The 14,543-nt window shown below is 32.9% G+C and overlaps 1 protein-coding gene across 2 annotated transcripts in view; it reads right to left on the minus strand.

The window, feature by feature from the left end:
- Faah2 (fatty acid amide hydrolase 2) overlaps nucleotides 1-14,543 on the minus strand; it is a 135,364-nt gene that overhangs the window by 102,008 nt on the left and 18,813 nt on the right. The window contains exons 4-5 of one of the 2 annotated variants that reach the window (XM_005342200.4): nucleotides 11,135-11,344; nucleotides 4,918-5,037 (exon numbers count right to left, since the gene is read on the minus strand). In XM_005342200.4, coding sequence (XP_005342257.2) covers nucleotides 4,918-5,037; nucleotides 11,135-11,344 — 330 coding nt within the window. The remainder of the gene's footprint in view (nucleotides 1-4,917; nucleotides 5,038-11,134; nucleotides 11,345-14,543) is intronic. The other variant, XM_021721339.3, reaches the window with a different exon arrangement.

Consider the following 14,543-nt stretch of genomic DNA (forward strand, 5'->3'; position numbering starts at 1 on the left):
AAATACCCAAAACAATTTTGAAAAAGATAAACAAATATGAAGGATTCAAATTTCCTGATTTCCAAATATGCTAGTAAGTTACAGAAATCAAAACAGTATGATGTTAGCTATAAGGACAGCTTTATACACCAATTGAATAGAATACAGAGAAAACTATGTATATATAGGGTCAATTCATTTTTTATCAAAGTTCCAAGACCATTAAATAGGTCAAAGTTAACAATTTCAACAAATAGGTCTGAAAAAACTGCATGTCTATTTTCATAATATTGATATTTCAGCCAAATACTATATATAAAAATAACTCAAAATTGATTGACAGCAGACCAAAGAGCTAAAACTATAAAATTTTTAAGAATTTATAGGGGAAATTCTCCATGACACTGTATTTTGCAATTCTTCCTTGAATATAAGACCAAAAGTACAGGGATCAAAAAGAAAAAATAGATAAACTGGATTTTATCAAATTTAAAATTTTTTACATATCGAAGAATGTAAACTTTTACATATCAAGAGAATAAAATGAGCTAGCCACAGTGGCAACACACATCTCATCCCAGGGACTTGGGAGGCTGAGGTAGGAGGATCTTAAGTTCAAAGCCAGCCTTAGCAACTTAGCGAGATCCTAGGCAATTTAGAAAGACCCTGTCTCAAAATAAAAATAAAGGGCTGGGGATGTGGTTTAGTAGTTAAGCATGCCTGGGTTTAATCCCTGGTACCAAAATCGAGAGGGAGAGAGAGAAAGAGAGAGAGAGAGAGACTGACTCATAGAAGGATAAAAATGCTTACAGAGCATATATCTGATGAGGGATTACTTCCAGTACACATAAAAAAAAAACCTCCTGCAACTTTAAAAAACAATACAATAAAAAACAATCCATTTTGAATTGTGCAAATAATATACATACACATTTCTTCAAATATAATAATAAGATAGATAACAAGCACATGAAAAGATGCTAAACATTGTTAGTCATCAGGAAAAGGCAAATTAAGATCAAAATGATACTGTGTGTTACCCTAACAGGGATAATTATAACTAAAACAATGCAAAATAACTATTGTTGGTGACAACACAGAGAAATGGGGACCATCCAAAACTACTGGTGGGAATTTAAAATGGTTCAGCCACACTGAAAAACATTTTAGTCATTCCTAAATCAGTTAAACATAAAATTACTATATGATCTAGTAATTCTACAGTTAAAAACAGGTCTTACAAAATGATATGTTAATTATTATAGCAACAATATTTACATTAGCCAAAAGTTAAAAACAATCCAAATGTCTACCAACTGTGTGAATCAAGAAACTCTGGTATTTCCAAATGATGCATTATTATTTTTAGTTATACATAACATCAGAATACATTTTGACATAATCATAGAAACATGGAAAATAATTTCTCTGAGTCACCAGCACTTCCCCTCCTTCTACTCTAACTACTTCTCTCCCTATACCCTATTGATCTTTGTGTTATTTTTATAGCTTTTTAAAAAATTAGCATATTGAATATAATAAGCCTGTTCTAAAAAGTCAAAGGTCAAATGTTTCTGTGATATGTAGAAGCAAATCCAAAATAAAGTGAGAGGGCAAGAAAGAATGAAAGAGAAAGGAAAAAAGGGAGAAGGGAATTTCATCAAAATAGAGAAATGGTCAAAAGATTAGATGAAGGGGACTGAGGAGGAGGAGGAAGGAAGGGAAAGAACAATGGAATGAATCTGACTGAACTTTCGTATGTACATCTGTGAATATACCACAGGGAATCCCAACCTCAAGTATATTAAAATAATGTATTAATACTTGGATATAAATGTGAACAAAGTATTGATATATGCTGCAACATTGATGAACACTAAAACAATTATGCTAAACAAAATAATCCAGAAACAAAAGACCACATACTTCATGATTCAATTTATATGAAATATACAGAGTTGGTAAATCCATAGACAGAAATGGATTTCTGGTTGCCAGAGGCCATGGGAAGGAGGAATGGGAAATGACAACTTAATTGGTGAGCTGTGGAGGGACAGAATTTCTCACACACTGCTATTGAGGAAGTCAAATGGTAAAGCTAGTTTGCCCAACAACTTGGCAGTTTCTAAGAAGCTAAAAATTTGGGAGGCAAATCAAGATATTAGCTAAGCTCTTATTCCAGTGATTATCTTTGATGAAATAACAATATAAACAGCTATCTATACACCAACCTACCTTCACAAGAGCTAAGGGAGCCAGGTGAGAGAAAATAGTGCCTGTTTTTAATATGATAAGAAAAGAAACATTGAAGAAGGCACGAAAGAAAGAGTAACCTGCATCACTTCTCCCCCAACTTCAAGCAGTGTGTAGAGAGACACCTCCTACTTGGGGAAAAGAAGAGAAATTGGGTGCCAACCTTAGAATTGAAATCCAGTACCAGGCCCACCAGAATGAAATCCACTGCCAGACACAGACCTATAAATGTTTACCTCAGACGGAATAACCACACACTGGGCTGCTGGAATTGTGTTATCCAGGTGGCCAAGGGAGATGGAAAAGCAAGACTATCCACTGGGGAGTTATGAAAGTTACTACATAACTTTTTCCTGGAGCTCAGTGCAAAGCATGCCATGGTGAAACTTGACACTAAAACTCCTATACTCATGCCAGAGCTCAAAGATGAAGCTTCTAGACCTGCACCAGCATCAGGTAGATGCAGGCTTGGAGCCATCCTGAGCCTCATGCCCTATATTGAGACTTTATAAATCCTTGAAACTATAAGCCTCAGCATCAAACAGCTTAGCATCAATCTTGGTGGACAAGAAACTATGTCAAATACCAGTCCTCCAAACTTGGGTAACACAGCTACTCCCTAACCAGTACTCAAAGACAGTACCTCTAGACCTGCTCTGGTACTAGGCAGAAACATAAAACCCAATGGGATAGACTTATGTTATAGCCTACATTGCTGAGAGCTGTGGCATGGACCTGGATATACCCCTGAGACTGTGCAGGTCCTTATAGTTATGAATCACAGGTGCTAACAATTTAATTGTAAGCCATTGTGCCCAAGGGACTGTTTTTACAAACACTATCCCAACATTGGGCAGCATAGTGTAGATCAAAACTCCATTAAATGGGGATTGGAAAAGGGTAGGAAGCAAAGAATTTAGCCTTGGAACTCAGGGATGGGCTGATGAAAATGGGATGCATTCTAAAGCCCCTATCCTCAGGCCAGTCTGCACAGAACCATAGGAACAGTCCTGATGACAGGCAGAGAAACATAGCTGCAATCTATCAGTCTTCTATTCCAGCCAGCACCACCTGTGGTGAGTTTCATCATTCAAGAACTATGAGTCCACCTCAACAGTAAGCAGACACAGAAGACACAGAGAGCTTAAAAATGTATCCTGTTGGCATAGTTATATTAGATAAAATAGATTTTAAATCAGAATCAGTTGGTGTACTTATATTAGATAAAACAGATTTTAGATCAAAATTAGTAAGAAGAAAAAAGGAAGGTCACTATAAAAATGATTAAGTGGTAAACTAAGCAAGGGGAATCAAAAATTCTGAATAACCACATGATCATCTCAATAGACATGGAAAGGGAATTTGATAAAATTACATACTGCTTAAACAAAATACTCTGTATGACTTACTTATTGTAGAAGTATACATCAACATAATAAACATCATATGTAAAAACAGAAACTAACATCATAGTGGATAGTGAAAAAGCTGAAAGTTTGCTACTTAACATAAAGAACAGACAAGGAGGCACACTTTCACTACTTTTATTTGACATAGTAATGAAAATCCTAACCAGAGCAATTAGGCAAGAAAAAGAAATAACGGATATTCAAAAACAGGTAAGAGGAAGTCAAATTCTCACTGTTTACAGATGGTAATATGTTATATGCAGAAAAACCCAGAGATTCCACCCCAAAATAGTAGAACTAATACATGAATTCAGCAGATTCACAGGATAAAATTTCAATATACAAAAATAAGTAGTGTTTTTATACACCAATAGCAATTATCAGAAATAGAAATTAGGAAAGCGATTCCATTTATGACAACTATACAAGGAAGAAAATACCTCACAATAAATTTAAAGAAGTGAAAATCTCTATAATGAAAATTATAAAGCATTGATGAAAGAAACTGAAGAGAAAAAATAAATGGAAATACATCCCATGTCCATTAACTGAAATCAACAACATTGTTAAGATGTCCACACCACTCATTTGATAGAATGCAGTTCCTATCAATATTCAAAGATGTTTTTCACAAAATTAGAAAAACTCCTAAATTTTTATGTAAACACAAAACACCAGTATGTTCAAATCTCGAGCAAAAAGAACAAAAGAGGAAGTATTATACTATGTGACTTCAAAATATATTCCAAAGTCATAGTAATTAAAATAGCATAGCTTTAATATAAAAACAAACACATATAATGATTGGAAAAAATGGAGGAATGGGGAGAAATGGATCAATGAACGCTGAGTTATAGGTAGATAAGAGTAAGAAATTCTGTTCTGCTATTACAAAGTGGGGTAAAATTAGATAATGGTAATGTAGTATATATTTCAACAAGCTAGAAGAAAGGTATTTCAAAGCTTTCTCCATAAAGAATTAATATTTGAAGAGATTGATATATTTAACCAGATATAAACATTATTCAATATGAACATGTATTGAAATAGTGTATTATATCATTAATATATACAATTTTATGTTCATATATTATATACCAATGTATATATGTATTATATATATACACACACAAATATACATAAATTTTGTTCATATATAATCTTCATTTATATAATTATAAAAATAAAAATAAAATAGAAATAAAATTTTAGTGCCCAAAACTCCACTGCTCTGATTGATAAAAGTAGAACTACTCTTCTGACCATGTTAAATTACCTGGGGAAGGCTTGTGACCAAAAATGCCATTGAAGAAAGCAGGCATACGAATGCTGCCACCAATATCAGAACCCACACCAATTACTGAACACGCAGCTGCCAGGGTGCATCCCTCACCACCTTTAAAGAAATGAAAAAAAAACCCAGAATTCATCTTTTCAATTAAAGAAATAAGCTAGGTTACTATTTTCACAGGATATATTTTTAAGCTCTCTGTGTTGTCAGATTAAAAGTGTGTCACTTGTAGACAGCATATATATTCAGATCATGACTTTAATCCATTCTGCCAATCTATAATTTTGAAGAGATTAAAATACTTAAATTTAAAATACTCAAAAGAAAAAACTTACTTTTGACATTGTTACATTTTTAGTCTTATAGCTTTTCTGTCCTTCAATTACTTCACTACTACCTTCCATTGTATTTAGTTGATATTTTGTAATATTATGTTTTTCTTGTTATTTCCTTTTATGTATATTATATAGACATTTTCTTTGTAGGTTCCATGAGAATCACATAAACATTTAAAGTTATAAGAATTTATTTTAAATTTATACCAATTTATTTCAATTGTTTGCAAAACTCTATTTATTTACAGCTTCCTCCCACTGCTTTATGCAAACTATTTTTATTTATTGTGTAACCCATTAACATGAATTTATAATTTTGGTGCATTTTTCTTTAAAGTTTATATATATTAAAAAACTTGTTGCCAATCAAATTATACTAATATTGATTTTTACATTTGTCCATGTATTCACATTTATCATAAAATTTATATTTTCATATGTCTTTGCAGTACTCCCTAGCATCCTTTAATTTCATATTAAAAGTCTTCTTTCATAATTTCTTATAGAAGACATCTAGTAATAACAAACTCCCTTAGGGTTTGTTTGCCTGTGAATTGTCTCAATTTTTCCCTCATTTTTGAAGAAAGTTTTCCCAGACATAGAATTCTCAGTTTACAGTTTCTTTTTTTTTTTCTTTCAGCACACCTATAATATCATCCCACTGCATTCTTTTCTCCATATTTCTGCTTGGAAATCTCAGAATAATTTTATTGAGAAGTCCCTTGAATAAAATAAGTCACTTTTCTCATTTTATTTTCATGATACTTTCTTTGTCATTGCTTTTCAATACATTATTTTTTAGATGATGGGATTTTAATTGTAATCTCATTGCATCTGTATAGTGCTTTGGGTATTATGGTCATTTTGACAATATTAATTTTTTCCTATCAAAGACCATGAGAGATCTCTCCATCTTCTAAGGTCCTCTTCAATTTCTTTCCTTAGTGTTCTGCAGTTTTTATTGTAGAGGTCTTTCACCTCTTTGTTAAATTGATTCTCAAATATTTTAGGCCATTGTGAATGGGGTAGTTTTCCTAATCTCTCTTTCATAGGATTCATCACTAATGTATAGAAATGCATTTTATTTATGAGTATTGATTTTATATTCTGCTATTTTGCTGAATTCATTTATTCTAGAAGTTTTCTGGTGGAGTTTTTTGAATCCTCTAAGTATAAAATTATGTCATTATCAAATAATAATGGTTTGAGTTCTTCTTGCTTTTCAACACTTTGATTATGTGTTTTAGTGAAGTTCTATCTGGACTTATTCTACTTTTAGTTAACAGAAATTCCTGAATTTGCATTTGCTTTACTCCATTGTAGGAAAATTTGGGCCACTATTTGTTCAATAATTTTCTGTCCTTTTCCTTCTCAATTTATGGCTCCTCTAATGCATATATTGGTCCATTTCATGGTTTTCCATGAATCTCTTAGTCTATGTTTACTTTTTTCATTCTTTTTGCTCCTTAGACTCAATGATTTCAAATGAACTATCCTCAAGCTAACATATTTTATTCTGCTTGTTTGTTCTATTAAACTTTCTGTTAGTCAACTTTCCATTGTGACAAAATGCCTGAGGTAATAAACATTTAAGGAAGAAAAATTTGTTTTGGCTCAGTTTCAGAGGATTCTGTCAATAGTTGGGTGGCTCTGTTGTGTTGGGCCCAAAGTGAGGTAGTACATCATAATGGGAATATGTGGCAGAGGAGGTGCTTATTTCATGGAAGCCAATAAGCAAAAATAGACAGAGAAAGTGGCCAGGATCCCAATATCCCCTTCAATGAAATATCTCCAATGACCTTGGTCCCACTTCTTAAAGGTTCCAATATCTCCCAACAGAGACATGGGCCATGGCTCAAGCCTTTAACATATGAGTTTTAGGGGGACATTTTAGATCAAAACTACAGAAAACTCCTGTTATAAAATTTTCAGTTATTGTATTTTTGAATTCCAGAATTTCAGCCCACTTCCTTTCAGAAATATTATTTTTATTCATATACTTAATTGGACCACATAATTTTTCTGATTCATATAATTTAGATTTTTGCCAATGTCTTCCTTTTGTTTTGTAGAACCCTTAAGACAGATGTTTTTTGTTGTATAAGTACAATGCCTGTGTTCATCGATGGTTTATATCATTCATATCCTTTATTTGAATGGATCACATTTTCTATGTGTATGCTTGTGTTTTGTTATTGCTATTGTTGTCATTGTTGTTTCTGTTGAATCTGGACATATGTAAAAACAGCTATATCTCACAGTCTTTGTAGACTGTTTCTATGTCAGAGAAACCTTTATTTATTAGCAGTACAGGTTCTTAGCCTTGAAACTAGTCTGAAATGAAAACATAAAGTCCTTTAAGGTCTTTTCTGAGAATGAGTATTGTCTGGGTCTCTGGGTTTGTGTTTTTTTCTTCAATTTCCTTCATAAAGGACTGCTTTTAAATATCTTAATGTCCTAAAGAATCTTATCTCAATTCAGTTTTTTCTTGGGTCCTTGCATGTTCAATTGTATTCCTGTATACATAAACTCTTTCCCCAGGTGTCTGTGGGTCTGTGTACACTGGCAACATTGAAGAGTAGTGCCCATCTTTGCAGCTTTCACTGACATGAAATCCAAGCTACACTGATATTCTCCACTCAAGCTCCAAGTTAAAGAAAACAGAAACCAATTCTTCACATAGCCCTCAGGCAATTTAAAATACTGAAAGTAAGTTCTATTTTGTTTCCTCTATATCCAGGGAGGGAATTAGGCTTTTGTTTTCCTGACAATCACACTATTTCAGAGATAGGGTAGATCATTGTTAAGCAAGTATTTAGTGAGTTTTCCTACCACTTTGAATATGGATTTTTTTCTTGATTATGTGTTTTCATGGTGGCTGTGGTTTTTTCACTATTTTCCAGAACACTTGCATGTCAATTAGCTATCACTACATGTTCTTTTTAATGATTTTAATGATTTCGTAAGTGTAATAAAGGATCCATAGCTTTCCAATCTGATATACTGCTGAAAAAACACTCTCACAGTTTTTGATAAGTTGCATTTTCATTATCATTTAGTTTGAAATATTTTTAAATCTCTCTCATGACTTCTTCTTTAATCCATTTATTATTTTGAAGTGTGCTATTCAATTTCCATATACTCTGAGTATTTTCTAGCGATAATTCTTCCTGTAATTGATTTCTAATTTAATTTCATTGTGGTTTGAGACCGTATAGTAATATTCCATTCTTTAAAATTTAAGGCTGGGGCTGGGGCTAAGTGGTAGAGCACTCACCTGGAACACGTGAGGCACTGGATTCAATCTCAGCACCACATAAAATAAAATAAAATAAAGGTATTGTGTCCATCTACAACTAAAAAATGCATATTTAAAAAATTTTGTTTAAGAATGCCTCATGGCCCAGAACATAGCCTATCTTGATGAATGATTTCCCATGAACTTCAGAATGAGTTTTCTACGTTCTAGAATGAAGTGTTTTATAAATGTCAATTAGGTTAAGTTGTTGATGCTGTTTAAATTATGTCCTTACTAATTTGCTATTAATAAGACCTTTCAATTACTGATAAAGCTATTGTTGTCTATGGTGTTTATTTAGGTCTTCCCTGTTGTCTTTTGGTTTCACAAAATCCTCTTAAGTAACACCTATGATGCACATTTATTCCATTTTATTTCTCTGAAGTACAAGACCCCTATTTATATGGCAGTGAGGTATTTGAGGGAAGAAACAAGATATACTCTATAAACATATGTTTAGATTTTAGTCATTTAGTTAGGTTCTTCCTCTGGCCTGAGACCCTAACAACATGTGCTTCTCACATTTGTTTTGTTTTCCCACTTTTATGGGAGAAGAAGCTAGAGGGGACTAGACATGAGTATTTCTTTTCCCCAATTTGTCAATTATCTCTGGCAATACCACAGTCTGTTTGGTTCTAATAAAATAGTCTCTCAGTGGGCATTCCTCGTTAAAAGAATGAAAAAACTTTGGAAGTATTTCAAAGAGGGTACTCCCCACTACCCCTACCACAAATATGAGGGAATTTTTCTCTAATCTTCACTGTAAGAACATGTTAGAGTTCCTGGAGTTAAAACTCATGGAAGTGTGGGACTTGTAAGACTGCATCCACCTGGAAATTTAAACCCTCAAACTTCACACTGAACCTCAGCAAGCCGTCAATTGTAGCTTAAGTGTTCCCTATTCTGTGCATCCTTTGTTTTACACTTTCTAGGCTTTTACTTTACTAAGTTTTGGTAATCTCTCTATGCTTGTCTTTCTCCTCAATTTGAGGGAAGCACTATGCCCTATGACTTTAGTGTTCTTGCCAACATAAAAATGTTGTCAATATTCCGATTGTTCCAGTTTTTCTTACCATGTGGATGGAAGTAATAACTTTCAAGTTCATTGTATGCCATAATTGAAACCTGTAGTCACAATGTTTTTAGTCATCACAATAATTTACAGGACAGTTTTTATTATTATGGCAAATTTACAGTCTGAGGAAACTGAATCCTGAGCATCTACTTTATGTGACCAAGATCAGATAACAAAGAAATTTCAAAAATCTGTTTGACTTTAGCAACCAAAACCTTCAACACCTTATATTAGTAACCCACATACACATGCTTGATGTTGTATATTCTAGTGTTCATTATACTCGTTTTTTTTTTTACATAACTTGTAGCTCATTCTGATTTGCCTTTGATGGATACTTATCTTCTCACCTTCAAATTACTGAAGTTGACTAATCCTCTGTCATAGGCCCTGATTATTTTCCATCAATATATGGATTTTGTATAAATTTTTAAATTTACAGATAACATACTTATCATAATTATGCTTATAATTTATAAATAATTATTAATAGTCCATATCTTTACTCTGACTCATAAAAAATGTTCAATTGGCCACCTGATACCTTCACTGTATGTCTTAAAAACATTCTAATCATAATATGTCCAAAATGTCACTCCTAAATCATGCTAAACACCCGTGTTTCCCCTATCCAATTTCCTCATTCTGAATATATCCTGTTGCTATCATTCAAGTCAGAAGTCTTGAGTTATTTTTCATTATTATTTTTACTTTTATATCTACATATTCATATTTAATCTATGAGTAGATCATATATATCTACCTCTGAAATGTCTCTTGCATACCATCTGCTTTCTTCATCTTGAGGAGCACTAGTTGAATCCACTCTCAATTACCTCTTGTGCTACCAAAGTAGACTTCCCATTTCTCTATTTACTATTTTCTTTGCTTCTCTACATAGTCTACATTAATCTACTTTTCCTATTTCACTTCTAGCTCCTCTGTTTTAATGAACTATACTGGCTTTCTTTATGTTCACTCTAAGCATTAAGCCACTTAGAGACATTTGTACTTTCTGTTACCTCTACTTACATTGTTCCTTGGCTCACCTACTTCTTCTCCTAATGAGTCACCAAATCTCTCTAATCAAATGAGTTTAAACATAAATATTAATTCCTCAGAGAGGTTTTCTATGAACACATCTTCTATATTCACAGTTTCTCTTACAGAGTAATTAATACTCAATATTCTTACACTATTTTATCACCTTTGTCTCCATAAGGAATAGGCAATTAGCTAAAGCATCTACATTAACTCATATTCTCTTCTTTTTCCCATCATACATAAATACACACACACACACATACACACACATACACACACACACAAAGTAACAATATGAATATTCATTGTCACAATAGTCTTCAATGATCTGTTTCATAGTCACATTTCACAACTTTCTTTACCATAAATACTGACCATTGCTTTCTCAAAGTTTTGTGCAATATTGTATCTACTCCTCATAAGGATCCTTAACTAATATATCTAACTCACCAGAACTTCCACCTACAATATGCTGTAAATCATATGGGTTGTTGGATCGGCCATAGATCTTGTTACTGGATTCATACCACATGCACAATTCACTACAGTTGGTTATGCCAATGGGAATGGCACCTGCTTTCTTCAGTAATGCTACCACAGTGGCATCTGTTTTTGAAATAGCATCACGACGGTTCACAAGGCCAGAAGAATTGGGCATTCCTATAACATTCATAGAAAAGAAAAGAGTGACTGCTTATTGAGAATCCTCAAAAAACTAACCTGGCTGCTGTATAAGGTAATTTTCTTAGTACTGAAATGTGGTATGACATTTTGAAAAGTACACAGGTTTTGGAGTCAGGACAGTTCAAATTTGAACTCTATACTAAACCAACTTTTCAAACTGTGGATAAGTCACTTAACTTCTCTAACTTTTAGTTTGTATGAAGATTAAATGAGAGAATAAATGTCCAAACATTTAATAAATAAAAGTGGAATATAAATTTCACCATCTAACAACCCAAACAGGTAAGTCCATTTATTGCTCACCTTAGAGATGAATATATTTAGAGAAGTAGAATGATTGCATCAAGATCATGCAGAAACATAAGACAGATATCAGGAAAGAATCAAGGTATACAGGAAATTTGATATAAAATAGAAGTGGAGTCAGGCTGGTGGCTTTAATCCCATTTATCCTGGAGGCTGAGACAGGAGGATTCCAAGTTCAAGGCCAGTCTCAGCAATTTAGCAAGGCCTTAAGCAAATTAGTTAGACACTGCCTCAAAAAAAAAAAAAAAAAAAGGACTGGGAATATGCACAGTAGTAAAGCACCTCTGGTGCTTTAATAATAAAAGTAAATAGAAATGGTGCTGAGATCAATAAGGAAATAATAACATTAATGGTTATGCTAGCTTTTAATATGAAAATATATCCATATACTATACCATAAACAAAACAGAATATAGAAATACTAACCACTTAAGTATGGAAAAATAAAGCTTAAAGATTTATAACACATAAGTTGCAGATCAAAAATGATTGATTCCTCTCACCTATATCAAATAAGTTTAACCTAAATATAAAGATAAGGATAAAACAGAAAATCTCAAACTAGGAACATTTTATAAGAAAACTGCCAAGTACTCTTCAAAAAAATGTCATTAAGTACAGAGGAAAAAAATGAAAAAAAAGTTTCAAAATAAAGAACAAGAGACCTAGCACATAGATTCAATTTGTGATAGTATTATAGAGAAAGAGAAAGAAAACTATGACAAACATTATAGCAACAATTAGTGAATTTGCAATATTAATTGCAGATTGGATAATAATATTCTTTCAATGTTAAAAGTTCTGAATTTGATAACTGTACTGTAACTATGTAGGAGTGCCTTCTTTTTATTAAGAAATACAATGATGTGTTTTAAAGTAAATATGTGCAATATTAAAGTTAATATGTGCAATATATCCTTTTTTAAAAGAGATAGAGAGAGAGAGAGAGAAATTTTTAATATTTATTTTTCAGTTTTCAGGGGACACAACATCTTTGTTTGTATGTGGTGCTGAGGATAGAACCCGGGCTGCACGCATGACAAGCGAGTGCACTACCGCTTGAGCCACATCCCCAGCCCCAATAATATATCCTTAAATTGTTCATAAAATAGAGAGCAGGAGAGAAGAAAGGACAGAAGGAGTGTGATGGAAAAATAGAGAGATGGGAGAGAAAGAGGAAAAGGAAGAAAGGAAAAGGAAATGAGAGAATAAGAGGAGACAAAGAGAAATTAAACAAAGATGCAAAAGTGTTAATAATCAGTGACTATAAATAAAGGGTACATTTGAGTTGTTTGTGCTATTCTTGTAACATTTGCACATGTTTGAAATTATTCACCTACAAAAACTTTACTTTAAAACAAATGTGTTCAAGATCACACAGCAAAAAAGAGAGAACTAAGATTTAATTATGGATCCAAAGACTTTAACCTCTATATTTCTACTGTACTCTCATTAAATTGCCATTGAAGTAAAGATTACAGTTTTAGGATAATGCTTTAACTTCTTTATTTACTTTAATTTTTAAGAATATATTTGAACATGCCTGTTCTTTGTGTCCTTGCTGTACCTGTCAATTAGTTCAGCATTTCTATTGTAATTAAACAAATCCTGATTTTACTGGATATGTTCAATTTAGTCATAATATATAATCCCTTTAAGATGTTGCTAGCTTTATTTTTTTAAATATATTTTTGCTGAGGAATTATTTACACCAATATTCAGGGGGATAATTTGTATATAATTTTCTTTTAATGTGATGTCTTCCTTCTGGTTTGTTTTAAGGCTGACACTGGCCTCAAGTAATTAGTTATGAAGGTGTTTCCTCCTCCTATTTTATAGAAGAGTTCTTCAAGGATTAATATTATTTCTTTTTAAATTTTTAAATTATAATTTATTATGTATGACTGCAAAATGTATTACAATTCATATTACACATATAAAACACAACTTATCGTGTCTCTGGTTGTATACAAAGTATACATTCGTGTCTTCATACATGTACTTACAGTAATGATGTCATCTCATTCCACCAACATTTCTAATCCCATGCCCCCTCCCTTGCCCTTCCACCCTTTTGACGTATCTAGAGTTCACTTAATCTTCCCATACACCCCCCTCTCAACCCCACTATGAATCAGAGAAAAATATTTGGCATTCAGTTTATGGGAATTGATTTACTTCGCTTAGCATGATATTCTTCAATTCCATGCAGTTACCTGCAGATGTCATGATTGTATTCTCTGTTATTGCTGAGTAATATCCCATTGTGTGTATATACACATTTTCTTTATCAGTTCATTTACTGAAGGGCATCTAGGTTGATTCCACAGTTTAGCTATTGTGAATTGTGCTGCTATAAACATTGATGTGGCTGTGTCCCTGTAGTATGCTGTTTTTAAGTCTTTGGGTATAGACCAAAGAGTGAGATAGCTGGGTCAAAGGTCGATCCATTCCCAGTTTTCCCAGGAATCTCCATACTGCTTTCCATATTGATTGCACCAACATGCAGTCCCATCAGCAATGTATTAGTGTGCCTTTTTCCCCACATCCTCACCACTACTTACTGTCATTTGTATTCTTAATAGCTGCCATTCTGACTGGAGTGAGATGAAATCTTAGTTTTGACTTGCATTATTCTAATTGTTAGAGATGTTGAACATTTTTCATATATTTCTTTCATGTGTCTTTGCCTGGTTTTGGAATCAGGTTGATATTGGTCTCATAGAATGAGTTTGGAAGTGCTCCTTCTTTTTCTATTTCCTGAAATAAATAAAGGTCTTGTAGAATTCTGCTATATATATCTGGTCCTGGGCTTTTCTTGGTTTATAGGCATCTGATGGTGTCTTCTATTTCATTGCTTGAAATTGAT

This window comes from Ictidomys tridecemlineatus, chromosome X, assembly GCF_052094955.1.
Source record: "Ictidomys tridecemlineatus isolate mIctTri1 chromosome X, mIctTri1.hap1, whole genome shotgun sequence".
In the NCBI taxonomy this organism is placed as follows: domain Eukaryota; kingdom Metazoa; phylum Chordata; class Mammalia; order Rodentia; family Sciuridae; genus Ictidomys; species Ictidomys tridecemlineatus.